Genomic DNA, 19,738 nt, shown 5'->3' on the forward strand with positions numbered 1-19,738 from the left:
CTGGGGTTCCCATGTAACACTACTCTAGTGCTGGCCTAAGCTAAACTCACTTTCTCAATAGGACTGATGGACGCCGCTGGTCCTTGGCTTCTCTCCCTTCTTCTGGCTATGGGACGAATACACCCAGCTCCACAGTTTCCGTAAGTGTCTGACTTTCTTCCCTTCTCCCTCACAACCACACAGATCTTCTGTAGATATTGTTTCCTGGAAGGAATTCTGCATGCCCACCGCACTATCAGTCGGTTGTACATCCACCATAAAAAGAACATGCTTTTTGCTGCAAGCTTTTAAACTGTGGTGCACAAATTCCCTGCTTTCCAAGAATCATGTATTTGGAGGAGATGGGGAGCATTCGTTTTAGTACCATTTGGTGTAGTGGGGTGTGTGTGCAAGGACACACAGTCTGATTTTATAGCTTTGGTTCCACACCAGTGATAATTGTAATAAAAATGCCATTAAGTTTTGATGGCTTGGGTCTTTATTTTTTTTCTTTTGTGACTTCGATGTAGAGGTTGATTTGTTAGCTTTGGTTTGCTGGCTTTTCTTCTTCAAAGGAGAAGAAAATTGCAAACCTTACATTTGTCCATCTCCTAGGTAAGCATTTTATTTTAATGAGACATAGAAAGAAAAGATAAATAAAATAAAATCATGATAATAGGGAAAACAGAAAAAACACACTTTCCCCCAAATGTTAACATTTCTGAAAAATACTAGGAACTGATGATTGATTAGGTCAGATATATACTTTCTCAGTGAGCTGTATCCTGGATTGTGTATTTTAGTGGTGCTTGAGAAACTTTGTAAATGTAGCAAGACCCACTACTTTATAGTGTTCACTGAGTATTAATGGAGCCATCTGAATCTGCTTATACCAGCCACAAATGAGGACCAGCCCAGTGACCTTAAGCCCTCTCTGATTCATTTGGCTGTCTATTTTTGTCCAAATAAGGACTAGGTCTATCCATTTATTTCTTGTCTTTTTCCATGAACTTCAGTACTGTGCTTCAGCACAGATTCAATTTCTTATTTGGAAAGGAACTATAGTTAAATTAATAAGCTCTAACTAACATGTCCTATTACATGATTCTAGAACTCCAGCTGCAAAAGACAATAATTTTCTAGAATACCTTTAAAACAAAATTATTGAAATCTGTTGGATTATCTTGATCATCTCCTTAGAGGAGATGAATTCTCCTTATAAAATAAGGTATTTTATTGAAGAGATGATTTTTTTTGTCTTCTTCCCTGTGGTAGGTAAATGGGTTTATTCTGACCAATGACAGGTTGTTTTGGTCTATTTTTTTTTTAATTGAGTGTGTGAGGGTCTGAGAAACAGCCCATTCTCTGTTCACCGGGTGTCTCTTTCATTTGACTCTGATAGTTTCTCCTTGGTCTCTCTGCACATTCCTAGAACAGAACCTAGAGCTTCTCCAACATTGGCTTCTTTGGGGGCCCCATTTGGAATCTTTTAAATTCTCAGGCCACTGTGCTGAGTTGTCCTCATGCTGTAGACTTCCTCTACTATCAGTGGGTTTAGTATCACCCTTTTCCCATCATCATCTGGCTTTTTTTTGTTTGTTTGTTTTGTTTTGTTTCTTTTTTTTTTAGGGGTTTTTGTTTGTTTGGTTTTGGTTTTTGGTTTTTGGGCCACACCCAGTGATGCTCACAGGTTAATCCTGGCTCTGCACTCAGAAATCCCTCCTGGCTTGGGAGACCATATGGGATGCCAGGGGATCGAACTGAGGTCCATCCTAAGTCAGTGGCTTGCAAGGCAAATGCCCTACCGCTGTGCCAGTACTCCACACCAGCCCCATCACCTGCTTATTTTTAAAGCCTTCTTTTCCCTGAGAAGTTTTTTGCCACCTTGATTCATACATGCAATTAATCATATGTAATATAATATATGTGCTATGCTTCATTTGACCATATTTCCTACCCAGTATACACTCCTGACAGAGTTCTGTTGACTGAATACCTGCTTGTATTACACATATGATATAATCGCAAATAGTTCCTCTTGGATAAAACACAGGTTAATATTGTTATATTTGTTAAAGTTATTTTTAAATGCCATTTTGGTTCATTTAATGTATAAAAATCAGTGACCTTAGCCAAGCCAGAGTTCTCTCTCTTCCCTAGGAGGAAGTTACTTGGTGTGGCAAATACAGGTTCATCAGATCTTATATGAAATTCTTAGATCTGGTGTTTTTCGGTTTAATTTTCACATTTCAGAAAGGCAACATGATCTCTGCACTGAACATTACACCCAGTAACAACTGGGGCAACAGCTCATAATCAGAATTATTATTATTTCTACAACAACCTGAATCAACATTCACACTAAGTAGATTAAATGCATAATTTTAAATAGCTCCCCATCAGTTCAGTGGAGTGTTTGCCCCCCAACAAAGGTCACTGTAAATACCTGAATAAAACTTTGAGCATCACAGTTTTGAAATCTTGTATTTCAGGTTTTTTGGCCACTGATTTACCTAAAATACAAGTGTAAATCTTTAGTTCTGTTTTTCTCCTCTATTTGCTTTTCTCATTGCAGTTCTCTTCAAGTTGCTTGACTTTTTTAGACTTTTCCTGTTTTCCCAAGCTGACTCAGTTTTATATATTTGATTTATTTTTTCATAGTAAAGTATTTAAGGCTGTGCTTCTCCCTTCTGCAAAAGTGCCTTGGTTTATCTCATAAGTCTTCCTAGCACTGTTTACATTTTTATGGTTTATCAAATCTCATCACATTATAAAGATCTATCTTTGTTTTCATGTGTACTTAGTGTAAAGTGCTTTATAATTTCAAGGTATAAGAATAGTTTAAAGTTTTAGTCATTAATTTTTAGTGTTTACTGCATGGTAGAATTTCAATATTTATGAAGTGTGTTCTCTAAACATAATGACATTTTTTTTCCAAATGAAAAAATTTACTGAAACTGAATTTTCAATTGAGTGGTATTTTTCAAAATAGGCTTTTACTAACAGGTTTTGTTACTAAATTTTTTTCAATCTCTTGATAACAGAAAATACGTTCCTGTAAAAATCAAAGATACCAGTTCTTTTGTTTTATAGTTACATTTTTGAGGTTGAATATAAGCACCATTCCTTTGTCATTCAACCTTTTGGTTTTACCTTGCTTTAACAAAACTTAAATCTATAAAAATTAAATCTATATGCAAGGGATTAAGAAAGAAAAAGAAGCTTTTATTAGATAGAAAATGGAGAAAATTCCTATATTTCAAACAATTAATTTGTTTTGGAGAAGTAACTTCACTTCTGCTTTCTACTTAGGTGGGCATATAATGGATGGTTTTAATGGATAGTTTACAAAGGCAGTTCCCTTTGTAAAAAATCTTACCTGATATATGATCTCATCATTTTCTGTTACTTATCTAATAGGGTTTGCATTTAGCAACACTAAAAGTGAGAATAATATATTCAACTGAGATCTACTGTGTTATTTGATGCACTCCAAGTACTCGTTCCAATTGTCACTTTTTCCCTCTGGCTGCCTTGCAAGTATTAATTCATTTTAGCATGTGGTTTGTTCACAGTGAGGTTAGGTGGTGGTGAGGAACTCTCTTGGGAGATTGTCTTTTAGAAAAAGGAGAGGAAATGTGGGAAGAAGTACAATGTCCCATAGAAAGCATCAAGGTGTTTATTTAAGTACTAATTGTTATTTTGAGCACATGTATTATTTTAGCAAAAGAAAAGTAAAATGTGGTAGTACCCAGAGAATGCATTAATCTTATAGTTACTTGAGGAATTTATTTTTCAGATACTAATATAATCTCATTTGGTTTTGCTTTTAGTCATCCTGTTCCTCCCAGGAGAAGTTGCATCAGTTACCATATCAACCAACACCAGATGAATTACACTTCTTATCGAAACATTTTTGTACCACCGAAAGCATCGCCACTGAGAACAGATGCAGGAATACACCCATGCGTCCCCGTTCCCGAAGTCTGAGGTGTGTGGATCTGGTTTTTTAAAAAATGTTCATTATTTCATTGAACTCTTTCCCTTAATTTCTTTCAAGGCAAGACTTTGGGGGCATTTTCGGTCTTTGCAACTGTAGCAACAAGTGCTTTTCTGCATCGAAGTTTAGTTCTTTCCCCATAGAAGGAGAGCTTGATGTCACAGAATTGGTGTAAACTTGGTTATATCAAGATCTAATTGTTAAAATAGTTTGTCTCTGTACAGTATGTATCATAATTGCCTTAAATGCAGCTCAGTCAAAGGCTGCAACTCTGATTCAGATCCTAGCATCACACATGATCCATCCTGAGAACACCTCTAGGGCTCATTCCTGATCACAGAACCAGGAATAGCCCTTGATTACCCCTGTTCCACCCTGAAATAAAAGTTTGTCAGGCATTGATCTTGTTTGAATTGTCAGGCTTGTTTGGATTTTTTTTTTTTTTTGGTTTGTTTCTAGACAACCTTAACTTTCTCTTATGAGATTTCTTATCTTTCTAGAAAAATTTACTGAGAAGCATTTAGACTTTACTTAGCATGAAACAGATGATAACAGGTGACACTAATGAGTAACTATGGAACATGTCTGATTATTCACGGCCACAGAATAAAATGCCAGTTTTTTTTTAACTCATTGCCTTTACTATAATGAGCCATTCTTGTTGTCATAAAAGTTTTTGAGTTATCAAGTGTGAGCTTTGTCCTCCCAGGTTTCTGACTACACTGAGCTTATGCAACCAGTCACCCCTCAGTCACCCACATGTTCTAAGATAAACACTCCCAGGGGCACACCTTTGTTTCCTGTTGTACACAATGCTAGCCTCAGCAACCCAAATAAACATTTGCTATTCCATAAAATTGATTTAAACAGTGACACCTGTGCCGTGGAGGACTCTACAGCCTTTCCTGTGGTCTGTGGCAGAGCACAGGTGTAAGATAAAAGTGTGAAATTATATTGTTGGACATGTCGGGACTGATGCTGTTCACAGTCACCCTAGTTTTGTTTTATATTTCATGAGTTGGTTTCTAGATACAAGTGTATGCTACCTACAAAATATAATCTTAATTTAAAAACCATTTCTCCACTAATTTTATATTGTAGCTCTAATTATTTCATGGCATTCCTGTTCTTGAGCTTTCTTTTTGAATCCTGTAAAGGGTTTCTCTTCAAGGGTATGTATGTGCTCATGTGTGCTAATAACTGATTTTGCCCTTTATTACCTAACACTTTTCTTACTAAGACTCATAGTACATTTGATGCAACCAATTGTTGATAAATAAAAAGCTTATTTTCATTTCATGCATTGGCAAGTTTAAAAGGGTAATTTGCTTTGCTTGCAGCCCTGGACGTTCTCCTGCCTGCTGTGACCATGAAATAATTATGATGAACCATGTCTACAAAGAAAGGTTCCCAAAGGTAATGAATGGAATTGAAGATGTCTAGCATCCGAATGAACAGGCAACATAGGTTTAGAATCTGGGAGGGGGCTTTGTGATGGGAAGTAATGGTCCAATCCATAATGACCTGTAAAATAGCACCTTATCCTTCTTAGAGAGATTTAAAAAATCAGGGAATGTTTTTCAAATATGCTGAGAACAAGCCACTGTCTCTATATGTTCACTGACCCTATATTGCATACTGGTTGTATCATCCAGTGATGCCAATGGTTGGCAATAGAGAGAGTTGGTTTTAAAAAGTCTTGATACCCTTGTTTCCTTATATTCATGTCCTGAATCTGTTGTTATATTGTCAAATACACACTGTTTTTTTCTCTTGTTCAGAAATCTGTAGCCTGGTATGTCATCAATATTGTTTGGGGTTGAAGGTTTTTAGTTTTGGGTTTTTGTTTTTTTTTTGTCTGATTTTAGGTGACCTCATCTTTCTCTTAAGTGACTTCTTATCTTTCTAGCAGTTACATGTCTAATCCTGTGAATTTGGAAGGAAAGGGACAGTTGTAATGCTCCCTGTTAATCCTGTTAATCAAAAGGAAGTTAAAGGGTCCCAGAGAGGACTTGGGCTCAGGATGCAACCACATGCCTGGCAGCAAGGATCTGTGGCCTGATAAACCTTGTCACCTCACATCCACATCTTTGCTTTCAAAGTCTTCTGCACATTTGGGAAAAGGCAACCAGTTCTTTTTATTCCAGTTTCTCCTTGACTGCTTCTGTAGCCCTAGGCAAGAGAACAAAAGGAAATCTTTGGTTTCATAAATCAGGAGTAGAGTACTTATTATTTGTAATGAACCCAACATTGATGCCATTGATTAAAGCCGTTTTAGCTATTTATCACATGTCACTTGTTCACCAGGGAAGCAGATACTGATCCTCCTAGTCAATGCTGGTTAGTATGTTAGAGGGAGTAGGAGGCTGAGGGATTTCCCTACATATACATCAGTGGAAGTGAGAGGTATCGATTAAGCAATAGGATCACAGAGAGTGAAAGAAAAGTTGGAAAGGAGGTTTTAGATTTACTTTACCAAGGGGCTTCCCCTGGCCTTTTGCATATCATGTAGCTTTTTGAAAACGGATGAAGACTGGATCAAGAGAAATAGTACAGGGGTTAAAGTTAAGGCTCTTGTCTTGTATGCTCCTGACCCGAATTCAATCTCCCACACTGTTTATGGTCCCCCAAGCACTCCAGGAGTGACATCTCAGTAAAAAGCCAGGAGTAGCTTCTGAGCTCTCCCAGGTGTGGCTCAAATACCAGCCTCTCAGCAAAAAATAAAAGTTTAAGACACTGAAGCATGCCTATTCCTGGTATATTAAAACCTATTCAAGAAAATTAACCCTCAACTTGCATATGAATGCTAAACTATTCTGATGTATGAGTAAGTAAAAATGTGGTTATTTGACTTTTCTTTGATGTTTTCAGTGATGTTCAATGGTTACTCTGGCTTTGCACTCCAGAATTACTCCTGATAGTGTTCAGGAGATCAAATAGGATACCAGAGTTCAAACCCTGAGTCAGCTGTGTATAAGGCAAATGCCGTACCCAATGTACTATCATTCAGGCCCCAGTTATTTTATATTTTTCACAGATTATTTTCACAGTATATAAAATGAAAACCCAATGATTTGCTCATATTGTTCACATTATTTGAAAAAAACATACATGACATTTGGTAGGACAGAAATAAAAACTGATTATACCTCTGGATATTCAGTTCACTTACATACTTCAAATTTTTCTTGTAAACAACAAGGATTTTTCTTTTTTTTTTAACTTAATATATGTGATTTTATGACATTCCTAGCAATGCTAGTGCTGGGTCTATGGGGTGAAGTAGAGAGGGTTTCTGCCAATTATGTGCTTAGGAGATTATATTAAGTACTGAGATGCAACCAGACTTGAGCTGCATGCAAAGCAAATACCTTATCCCTATACTGTCTTGCTGGCCTTTAGGATTTTATTGAATAAGGCATTGAGGTCTGAATATGCTTGATAAATGAATGATTGGATTGTCTGTTTGTGTCTCTTTGTCTCACATCTGTGTTTATATGTCTTCCCAAATAGGCGACAGCTCAGATGGAAGAGCGTCTAAGAGAAATTATCACCAGCTACTCTCCTGACCACGTTCTTCCTCTTGCGGATGGAGTGCTTAGTTTCACTCACCATCAGATTATTGAATTGGCAAGGGATTGCTTGGATAAATCCCACCAGGGCCTCATCACCTCCCGATACTTTCTTGAATTACAGCACAAATTAGATAAATTGCTTCAGGAGGTAGGAAACCTGAATTAAATAAAAGTTTTCTGATTTATTTTGCTTTTCCCCTGAAAAGAAAGGAAAATATGATGTGAACATTTGCTTAAGAATTTTTCCATGGGCCCGGAGAGATAGCACAGCGGCGTTTGCCTTGCAAGCAGCCGATCCAGGACCAAAGGTGGTTGGTTCGAATCCCGGTGTCCCATGTGGTCCCCCGTGCCTGCCAGGAGCTATTTCTGAGCAGACAGCCAGGAGTAACCCCTGAGCAACGCCGGGTGTGGCCCAAAAACCAAAAGAAAAAAAAAAAAAAAGAATTTTTCCATGAGCTAGCGTGCATATTTCAGGGAAACCACAAAAAAGAAATGAAAAACTGATTGCTACTCGCTGTAAATTCATTCTGGTCATCATTTATAGTAATAGAAAGTTAATGTAATGACCTTTACAGGAACCTTGGAACCTGACAATCTATGACTCAAGCTATACATGGATTGTGAGGAATTGTGAAGCAGTGATCCTCCCCCTTAACCATAAAGTTATAAATTGCCTGAGTATATGTGCATTATTTGATGATGCTATCTTCTTCTAATATCTGAAAAAGCTAAATGGGAAATTGCTGATGTGTCCTATTAATTAACCTGCATGTGGTGTTGTCAACTTATATTTTCATTAGTGCCTTCTTCTAACAAAATATCCAATTTTCTAAACAGATAGATAAACTCAGGTTCTGTCCAGGCCTAATGCTTACATGTGGTGCTCCTGATAATATGCAAGTCAGGGAGAATGTACATGGTGGAATGGAATTAGTGCCTGATATTGCTATGCTGATTGAAATTGATCAGCCGCAGCCTACTTGTAAAACCCAGTTAGTTTATATATTCGAATACATTGTAGTTCAGGGTAAAAAATGATGACCCACTAAACATAACAGTTGGTGGTTTTTCTCTAAATAAGAATATGCAGGTGCCTGAAATGGAAAGAAAATATTAGCATCCAAGTTTTCTACAAGTCCCTTTGTCCTTGTGTCAGCTGCATTTATTTCAGAGGAGACTAGAAATCTCTGGCAGCCACTGTCTTTCTTCCTCTTTTCTCCACATTCCCCAACAGCATTTTGCTCCCTATGCCCCATGAGATGGTGTTTCTTTACCTTTGAGAATAAACATGCTGTTTCTGTTTTGTTGTTTTTGTTATTGGTGATGGTGGTGGTAATTCTAATTTGTCATGGACCATTTCTCCTGTAAATAAAAATGAAAATTAATATCCAGAAGTGACCATGCATTTGGGTGTTCCCAGTGATGTGGAATTGCTGTAGGAGTTGCTGGACTCTTATTCTCACAGATGGAGATGAATGGCTTCACCCTGTGGCCCATACATGCACTGGTGTCTGCATTCAGGCCTCACTGGGATTAGCACTGCTCTAGAACACCATGTCTGTGCACAGGCATAGGGTCTGCTCTGTTCCCCTACTATGGTGTGGACAATGTAGTAAGAGTTTATAAATGTGTCATAAATGAATAAGGTGATACCCAGACACATTCTCTGGGAATTTTCCAAAAGTGGGCTTTTAGTACTACTGGAATATTCAGTAGGCAAGGTAAAAACCCTCTTCTCTTCCCTACCCCGTTTTAAGGCACTGTCTTCCTCTCTTTTGTTCTCTTACCATTTCCTCTCTGTCTCTTCCAAGGGGACCTCATCCAATACATGTTTTCTAAAATATAAATATAAATTTTCCCACAATGGACCCTTATGTTCTGCTCCCTCTCAGTGATCTTGTTGGCCTAAAGACCTGTGGAGTCATCAGATTTCTAATCCATGTCTCAGACTGGATCTCTTTCTCTTCTAGCAAGTATTTTTCAACCTAGACCATTCCCCAAAGCAGCAGACCCATGTACCTTAAACCAGATAGATTTGACATTTTCTCAGCCAAACATGGTTTTCTGTCACCTTTGCTTATATCTTGTCAATACCATCTGCTTGTCACAGTTAGAACCTGTCAAATCACTGAACCCTCAGTTTACTTCCCAAATATTTTTCCAATACTTTCCTCCAATCCTGTTACCACTTGTCTGTCTAACTAACTTAGACTTTCTCCAGTCCTAGCCCCTCAAATTCAAACTTTTATATAACTACAGGGATATCTAAGAGTCTCAAGTGGCTCCATTCTGTCTGTAAATGCTGTCATCTGTTTAACCACACTGCATTGCAATGCTTATAGAATCTTCCCTTCAACATTTAAGTGACCTCTGTGAAGAATGAGGACCATATCCAGTTTACTTCTAAATCCTGGTACTCAGAGCTAACCTTGCTTTTTATTAGTTTTTTTTCTTTTTTTCTTTCTTGTTTTGTTTTGTTTTTTTGAAATGATAAAAGGGCGAGAGGAGAAAAGCACTTATATGTGCATACCAAAATATTTGGTGTATTATGACTTTTTAATCAAGTTTTTATTTTCCTTTTAATCAAATCAATTTTTAGAAAATGTTGGAAACACTGTGTAATTTTTACAAGTATCTTGAAAATAATATTTGTTAAATGGTGTATATTTTTTTCTTTTTGAGCCACACCCTGTGACACCCAGGAGTTACTCCTGGCTATGCACTCAGAAATTGTTCCTGGCTTGGGGGACCTTATGGGACTCTGGGGGGATTGAACCATGGTCCATCCTACATTAGCATAAGCAAGGCAAACACCCTACTGCTTGTGCCACTGCTCTAGCCCCTAAATGGTATATTTTGAAACAAAAGACAGATGGCCGAGCAACACTATATTCAGCTTCTTTGAGATATACCTTCGTTAATTCCATATTTCTGTCCCAGGATATCACCATAATTACCAGTTTTAGACCTGTGCTTTTCATTCCTTCACAGACATTACCAGAGAAGGGTAGAATCCATATCCAGAGCTATTTATATTGAAATCCCCCACTTAATTTTGTTTCTGTCTGACAGGCTTGGCAGACTGATATTTCATGAAAATTACAAAAATCTTAGGGTAGCAAAGATCATCTGAATGGGTCCTGTAATAGATGAAAATTGTAGATTTGTAGAGAAATTTCTTTGGGCTAGCCAAGCACCTATACTTGTGACATAAAGGGCATCAAAAGGGGATGAATATGAATGTTTTCTGGTTGCACACAAAGCTTTTTCTTCAGTGCTCTTATGAAAATTAAAACTATAAGAATCACATTTACAATGAGCTCCCAGAGTTTGCAGCTTAATGGTCACCCAGAAACTTGCCCCTTTTACATAGACTCCCATTGTGGGAACTTGCTTTGCTTTCCCTGTGATGCAATTGTTGTCGGTTCCCTGCTGTGACATTGTGTGCTTGTCTCTTTCCCATTGTCAGTCTTCTATGGGCCCAGGCACAGTCCTTCCCCCTGAGATTTGAGCAGCCTGATTTAACTGATGCCTTTTTAAAGTCCCAAGGTCTAGGTCAATTCTGGATAAATGCTTTTATGTCTCCATTCTTCTTCTACTTTTTTTTTTTTATGTGAGTGTATTTAGTCAAAGAAAATAAAATGCGTAGGAAACTCTAACCTAGTTTCCAATCTGGGGCTCAGTGTTTTTTAGAGTGGCTAACACTTCAAATACAAACACAGGGTACCCATTAGTGTCTGAGCTTGTTGCTGACAGCTACAAAATGATTTTTCTCCTCCTGCTTCGTAGTGGGTAGTTGGGTTTGCTGTTGTTTTAACAAATCCCGTCCCAGGCTAGTGAATAAAAATTTATCTGAGTGAATATCACTCCCATGTTTGTCCCTTTTGGTGGCTAATTGAGAAGAAAGGACTTTGAAGGAAAAAACTGCTTGTTTCTACAATATTAGTATTGCAAATTGTGTTCAACAAACTTTTTTTTTTTAAACATAAAGGCTATACTTTCTTCGGAAGGGACCTCCCAACCATACTCATGTTCTTCAGATTTCCTTTTTGTTTCCAAGTTTATAAAATAGTAATTACTAAATAAAATGTCAGTGTCTAGCCAATTAAATATGACTATTCTTGTCAACTTGAAAGTTTTATGTTTGTGGGGTTTTATTTGTTTTATTTTTCCTAGCTTTAATATTTTAATTTAGGCTCAGGATAAAATATAAATAAATCATATAACTGTATTTCTTTTTTATATATATATATATAACTGTATTTCTTAACATTCTTTATAAGCTTCCATAATCTGCTTTTGGAAAGGAAAAAATTAGGGATAGTTTTCTTTGGACTTAACTCTTTGCTGTTAATGATTCACCAGTGCTCATTTTTCTGTTTAAATGTTGGCTGTCTACTTTGCTTCTCTGTTTCTTTTCTTACACTGTGGGACATGGCTTTTGATTTGATGGCTTAAATTCATTGCCATAATATTGCTAAGTATAATTTTTTTTTGGTTTTTGGGCCACACCTGGCAGCATTCTAGCTTGTCTCTGTGCTCAGAAGTCACTCCTGGCAGGCTCCAGAGGCTATATGGGATGCTGGGGATGGAACCTGTGTTGGATTGAGTAGGCTCCCTCAAGGCAAATGCTCAATCTGCTGTGCTATCACTCCAGCCCCAGTATAATCATTTTTATAGTTTTAGTTTGCTGAATTTTTTTATGTTGCCACTAGTGCTTTTTAGGATAAAATACTTTTTGGAATGTTATTTAATGTTTCTTACTGTGTGAAATAATATAGTGTACAAACTTCATCTTGATTTATTTTAATTCTTAGAAAAATCATAAATACCTTAAAATGAAACCCAATAAAACACCTATAGAAGTTCACTTCAAAAAAAATTTTCTTTTGGTTTTTGGGTCCCACCTAGCAGTGCTCAGGGGTTACTACTGGCTCTATGCTCAGATATTGCTCCTAGCAGGCTCAGGGGACCATATGGGACACCAGGATTCGAACCACCATCCTTCTGTATGCAAGACAAACTCACTACCTCCATGCTATCTCCCCGACCCCCAGAAGTTAACTTCAAAATATTTTACTTAAAAATATTACTTTATTTTTGGCGCCAGAGAGATAGCATGAAGGTGGGGTGTTTGCCTTGCATGCAGAAGGGTGGTGGTTCAAATCCTGGCATCTTATATGGTCCCCCGAGTCTTCCCAGAGCGATTTCTGAGCATAGAGCCAGAAGTAACCCCTGAGCACTGCCAGGTGTGACCCCCCCCCAAAATAAAATAAAATAAAATAAAATAAAATAAAATAAAATGTTACTTTATTTTTATATCTGCTTTGATACACATTTCATGTGTTTGTAATCATAGAAATTAAAATGACTGTTAAAAAAACTTAGCTTCTTTTCCTCAGGAATTTTTTTTGCCTAGATTTCACATGTAGAACCAAAGTTTAAAAGATGGTAAGTCAGTTAAACATTACTGAGTTGAGTTCCTAGCTATTATTTATTCAGGAAGTGAAATGGAATCAATATAGTTCTATCCAAGTGTAAGCATTATTCACCTCACATTTGAAGTAAGCATTGCAGACTTCTTACATGTTATGAATTACTAATATATGTACTCTTGATACTGCATATGTGAACTGTATTTCATGATTTGTTAAATGTGCAGGATAACAAAAGCAGTTCTTCATTATGTTAACTATTTCATGAATTTAAGATGTTATTAGAAGATTGAGAACTCTCACCAGTTGCCACTCTTACTTGTAACATGTATTTTAATATGTTGTAAGCATTTAATGCCTTCTTCCTTCATGTTGCACATTAAAGGCCCTAACATTTAATTTCTATCACAAATTAGATAAAAGTTTTGCAGTTCAAATTTAGCTAATAGAGCCATTTTGTAGATAGAGACATTCAGTAGTGTCTATTTACATAGATACTCTTGCTTATCAATCTTTAAAATATTTTTAAAATCACTTTTTGAATATTTTCAGTTATCTAATTAGCATGCTTTGCTGATTTTCTTTTCTGTTTAATGGACTGACCTAGTATCATCATTCTTTGCCTTGCTTTCTCATAGGCTCATGATCGTTCAGAAAGTGGAGAGTTGGCATTTATTAAACAACTCGTCCGAAAGATCCTAATTGTGATTGCCCGCCCAGCTCGGTTATTAGAGTGTCTGGTAAGTGGCCTCTATATTATTCTATTATTTATTTTTAAATGTGGGGAAACAGTTATAGTTAGAAAGCTACAGTATTAATTGACTTTAAAGACCAACACTAAGTAGAGTTGAGAAGAATTACAATTTGTGTATGTCTGTAACAACATCCATGTATCATCAATTATTTCTGGTTTCCATTAGGAATTGTAGAACTTAGGGCCAAGTAGTTGTCACCTGTGCAAGGCAATTGCAGGAGTGTCAATTGTGCTTTTAATGAGGTGTTTACGACTTACCTTTTTTGGACCCTGGCACCCTCCATAGTTCCTAACTGAAGAGCCAGGAGTAAGCTCTGAGAATTGCCAATGGCCAAAATCCTAAAACAAAAGCCCAAGAATTATAGATCTTGTGCTATATTTAGTGGTAGTTATATCAAACTGTTCATACTTGACCAAAATGTGATAGTATCTTGAAATCATTGTGATCTTGATGATCTTGATCTTGGTAATAATCTTGAAATAAAGAACTTATCTTAACATAATTATGTAGCAGCTACTTTAAAACACTGTTCCTTTTATTAAGATGCAGAATGAGGGGAACCACATAAATAGAACATATGGAATCTGTGATTAGTGGGATAATACAACAGGATCTCATTCAGACTTGAAGAAATAATATCTTGGGGATTAATTCATCTTACCAATTGTATTTTGTTTATTCATAAGTTTGGTCAAGTGATTTTGAATTTTAAGTTCCTGTTTTAAATGTTTCCTAATGCATTTTGAGATTTAAGCAATATTGTAAGCATACAAAATTCTGAATGTAGTATTTCAAGGGACATACTAGAAAATCAAAATTCATTTTTCATAACCTATTAAATCAGTGGTCCTCAAACTTTTTAAACATGGGGCCAGTTCACTGTCCCTCAGACTATTGGAGGGGCAGACTATAGTAAAAACAAAAACTGTGAACAAATTCCTATGCACACTGCATATATTTTATTTTGAAGTGAAGAAGCAAAAAGGGAACTAATATAATATGTGGCCAATGGGCCATAGTTTGAGGACCACTGGATTAAATTATATGAAACACAGAACAGCATTTCAGAACTATATATTGTAATTTTTTGTTTTGATTTTGCTCTTGTTTTCATTGGCTTCCATGACTTTATATGCTAATGAAATATCCACAGCTCCACACTTATATGTACAGAAAGGCATGGTAGAGGAGGAGTTTATGAATACAAAAGAAGGGGCAGGAGAAAATGGACTTTCCATCAACTGCCATTATCCTATGAATCTAAAGCACCATTTGGGAGTGAGTGTCTCTGGAGGATAAAGTAGGGAACACCCCTCTGCCTGACTGATAGGAGAGCCTTGTGATTTTCAATAAAGATGGAAGGAGGGCTTGCTTATTGCTGCTTCTCTTATTGAACTTTTGACTCAGACACAAGTGTGTTTTCCTAAAGCTGAATTTAGTGAGAATACCATGTGTTTTTTTCTAGTTAAGCATCAAATAACTTAAAAGAAGACCTTACCTCTGAAGAGGAAATAAATAGCTTATCATTATTACTCCTAATCACAAAAAAAAATGGTGCAAGTAGAGGGTCTTAGAAACAGAAACAGCTTTACAACTTTGCTACTCAAAGTTCATATGGAAGTGGAGTTTCGGAGTTTGAAGTGCTGGATATCTCCACCATTGCCCATTTGAGCAATATCAGAATCCATTCTGATAAATTCCATTCATCCAGAAAACAGAGACTCAGAAAAATCTAGAAACTGAAAATAGCCACTTTCCTTTAAATATGTAAGCATAATTGTATTTAATGCACAAATCTACTGCATCTGCTGGGGACTGAGTTTTATTACTAGAAAAAGCAGACAACACTGGAAAGTAAAAGCACTTAAGAAATAAGTTCTACCAACTCTTAAAATTAGAGGTCATTGAAAGCATTCATTTCAGATTCTTTGTTCTTAATCTTCCAAGTTTATAAGTAGTAGTAACAACTTAGAATTCACCAACAATCTCGAGGTTTTTTTCTTCCTAATTCTTTGGATTTCCTTGTATGAAGAGAGTTTCCTGAAAAATCTTTAAGGAAACAGTCTAACTTTACTCCTTCTGTAGCTGTTTCTCTTGAGAGAGGGAAACTGAAACTTCTGATGAGATTCCTAGATTATAAATCAAAATATCTGTTTATTTTCAATAAAATAGATAGCCTTTAGCAGAATTACGTGAAAATAACTTCAGAGTTGTATTACAAATAACTTAGAAGTAATCTTTTTTGGCTTACCAAGTACATAAATGTATTGCTATGGACTGTGAATACACTTTGAATCTGAAGTGAAAATGAAGTCCTTTCTAAAAAAGCTATTTGCCTTCTCTCTTCATAAATAACCCACAACTGTGTACATCCAGCAATTTCATTGTGAATCAAATTTATGTAATAAAGCAGCAGATCATTTGGCTCAAGGAGTGTCCATCTGTGTTTGTCTTCTGCTAGGAATTTGATCCCGAAGAATTTTACTATCTGTTGGAAGCAGCAGAAGGCCATGCGAAAGAAGGACAGGGTATCAAGACTGACATTCCCAGGTATATCATCAGTCAGCTGGGGCTCAATAAGGATCCCTTGGAAGGTGAGTATCTTAACTGGCTGACCTCTTCTACCTGCCTGCACTATGGCCCCATGGAAGAGATGTGTGTAGCCAGTCTTCATTTCTCTGTGTGCTATGGCTCTGTTGAAAGGTGTAAATGTGGAAGCCAGTTGTGATTGGAAGAAAAGAATTGTAAATTGAATCCTGAGGAGCCAGGGAACATGTTCCGCTCTATGCTTACCTGTGGGAAAGTGTTAGCCTTGAATTCCCAGAAGTCTGTTCCTGATAGTGTCAGAGTGTCCTGGAAAGGTTTAGGTTTCTGTCTCTGACTAATTTTCCTCTTGCCAAGTTCAGTTGAGCCCTTCTCAAGGCTACTTTTTATTCTGAAAAGTTACTAATAAAAATTATTAATTTAGAAGTGACATTTACATTTAAATTGGTAGGAGAGGAATATAACTGATGGTAGATTACTTTGAAGGTTAAATTAGACACAGCTTGGGTACATAGATTTTTTTGCTTACTTGTTCCCTCAAAAGAATGAAAAATAGTAATGGAGAGCTAATAGGGAAAAATATGTGCTTTAAAGCTTATGTAGGATTTATGGTTGATTGAAATTTTAAACAGGATCTAATGCTTTAAATGCAAAGAAGAGCATCCGTTAGTGATTATTTTTTCTTAAAAACCCATTGTTGGTTGACACTTTTCTCCCCCATCCTTTTTATTTTTCTGTTCATTATGCTTTGGGGTTGTCATTCAAAACACTAAAACTATGGACTGCCAGGAAAGATACAGAACTCCTCATTCAAAATTGTCTCCCTAGTTCATTAAATTGAATTCACCAACAGTGTTTATCTTGCTAAATTGTTTGTAATGATGGCAACTGTTGGCTGTGGTCTTTTCCCATCTAAAGCCAGGGAACTCACAGCTCTCTGCCCTCAGTTCCCAGTTTTGCTCCTCTGGTCTTTTCCTCTTTGCTGCCAGTGAAGTGATGCATGCCTTACGAGAGATAATGCCAGATAAATGGAGACCGTACTGAAAGCAATACCACCATGCATTCATCACTTATCAGAGACTGGTGGCTGCTTTTCTGAAAAGTTCCCCGGGGAGAGATTTTTTCCCCCCATGGCTTTTAAATTACCATCTTTACCTTTTTGAATCATGAGTCTTCAGAAATGGTTTAAATCAATGAAATAAAAAGGGCAGATGCTTAATGGTATTTAGATGAGTTTTAAAAATCTCTTCAGGCATTACAAAATGATGCCTTAGCTTCCTGCTTCAAAAGCTGACTCTTGGTTCCATTCCATTACTACCCACTGCTCACAAATAATATGTATTTCCCAGATAATAGTTATTTAGCAGAAATTCTATTTAAAACAGAACCATCTTTTAATTTGTTTTTTTTATGAGAATAATTGGAACGGGGGAGGCTGTCAAAGCATATTAGGGTGACTGTTCACGCCGGTGTAGTTAAAGTTGTGTCAGCCCCTTCGAAGCAGCTGGCTGAGCGCTTTTCTGCTTTCCCACCTGGCACTCACGGATAGAACTCCAGAGGTGACTCATCTGTGTCCCTGTTTTATACCTTCACAGAGCTTTTTTTAAAAAAAAATCCATAGTTGTCTCTGACAAGTTTTGAGTTAAGTGGTTCAGAATTATCCCTGGGGCTTGTAAATCTTGATTTTTAACTTTTCTCATTCAGATACAACAATAGTTTTTAATCCATTTGTTATTACTTAAAATGGCACTCTCACCAAAATCCCATCTATATCTTTTTTTCTGTCTTATCAACCTCTCTGCTCATTTTCCTGTGACCTGAGCATTGGCATCTAGGAGTGATGGGAGGTTGCCAGCCCACTAAGAGTGCAAAGGGCCAGCAGCACTGCAAGCCTTGTGGAGCCTTGCCTCAGTGTTCTTGCCATCAGAGTGGGGTCATAAGGAGACCAATGCACAGGATTATTCTCAGGATTATACTAGCTCATCTCCATTATCTAGGACAGAAGAACACGTAATACATTATAATTGCTGAAATCATTTTATTTGAACACTATTAAATCTGCTCCTGTCCTTGAAAACACCTCCAAAAGAAAGATATTTAGTTCACCTCCTGGTTCATAAATCTAAAATGCTGATTATACAGGACATTGACATTGCTTAACACAGTGAAGAAAGCACATAATTTGCCCTGAGCTGGCTTTCTTCTTCTTGCATTTTCTCTGGGAAATTTAAGCAAACTCAGAAAGTCAGTATCACTCTCCCATTACTTTCCAAACTGGAGTTTCCTAATTTTATCCAAAGGCATCCAAGGTTGTTTTGCTTTATATATTTTTATGTAATTCCCCAAATAATTGTATGTATATGAAAGTTATATATAATGCAGGAATCTAAGAAATAATTTCATTTACAGACAAAAGTATATAACTAAAACCTTTATTATTTTACATGGTTCATTAAAAAAAAATCAACCATACAAACCTATAAACCTGGGGCTGGAGTGATAGCACAGTGGTAGGTCGTTTGCTTTGCACATGGCCAACCCAGGAGTTTGATTCCTGGCATCTTATATGGTCCCCTGAGCCTGCCAGGAGTGATTTCTGAGTACAGAGCCAGGAGTAACTCCTTAGTGTCACCAGGTGTGACCAAAAAACAAACAAACAAAATAACAAATAAAAAACCTATGAACCTATTAATCAGAGGTAACTTCTATCCATATATTGCAGAAAATACATTTTTCTTTTTTTGAAAATATATATCTGCTAATTTTGTTGTTCCCCATCTCACAAAAATACAACCAACAGTGTTCAGCAATTACTCCTGGTTCTGTGCTCACTCCAGATAGTGCTCAAGGAATCATATGTGGTGCTGGATTTGAGCCTAGGTCGGCAGTGTGCAAGGCAAGCATCCTACTATAAGCTGTATTACTATCCAGACTCAACATGCTTCTTTTTAAGAACTCAAAAATAAGAATGAATATTAAAATAGATTGAGTGTCTCATTTTCTTACATAGACTCAGGGACTCATTCTGCTTTAAGTTCAGTATTAAATGGCATCATCGCTTCCAACTAGAGCAGTTCTTGATTAGGTGTAAAGCATATAGCATCTAGCCCAGGATCGAAGTAATAATAACAAATAGGCCAGGGATGTGACTCAATAGTAAAGCTTATCTCTTTAATATATAATTCCTAGGTTGACCCCAGACTCCCACCCCATACATACAGACATACATACAAAACCAACATTTAGTGAGTACTTAATTGCTAAGACCTTTATATGAATTGTTAAATATCACTCTCTAAAAAAATGTTTGGATACATAATATTTTTCCAATATTTTGGGAAGAGCTGAATTTTCAAGGTCATTGGAAGGTTATAACAACCAAAGTTTGTTTTTTTTTTTTTCTGGATGCCCCTAAACCACTACTGTACTTTATTTATGAGCAGTTTTAAG

General features: G+C 36.7%; 1 protein-coding gene across 5 annotated transcripts in view; it reads left to right on the forward strand.

Moving 5' to 3' along the window:
- MAST4 (microtubule associated serine/threonine kinase family member 4) overlaps positions 1–19,738 on the forward strand; it is a 646,820-nt gene that overhangs the window by 566,228 nt on the left and 60,854 nt on the right. For all 5 annotated transcript variants that reach the window (XM_049768741.1, XM_049768745.1, XM_049768746.1 and 2 more), the window contains 6 exons: positions 62–140; positions 3,813–3,970; positions 5,320–5,395; positions 7,493–7,702; positions 13,628–13,729; positions 16,206–16,338. In XM_049768741.1, coding sequence (XP_049624698.1) covers positions 62–140; positions 3,813–3,970; positions 5,320–5,395; positions 7,493–7,702; positions 13,628–13,729; positions 16,206–16,338 — 758 coding nt within the window. The remainder of the gene's footprint in view (positions 1–61; positions 141–3,812; positions 3,971–5,319; positions 5,396–7,492; positions 7,703–13,627; positions 13,730–16,205; positions 16,339–19,738) is intronic.

This window comes from Suncus etruscus, chromosome 2, assembly GCF_024139225.1.
Source record: "Suncus etruscus isolate mSunEtr1 chromosome 2, mSunEtr1.pri.cur, whole genome shotgun sequence".
Taxonomy (NCBI): Eukaryota; Metazoa; Chordata; class Mammalia; order Eulipotyphla; family Soricidae; genus Suncus; species Suncus etruscus.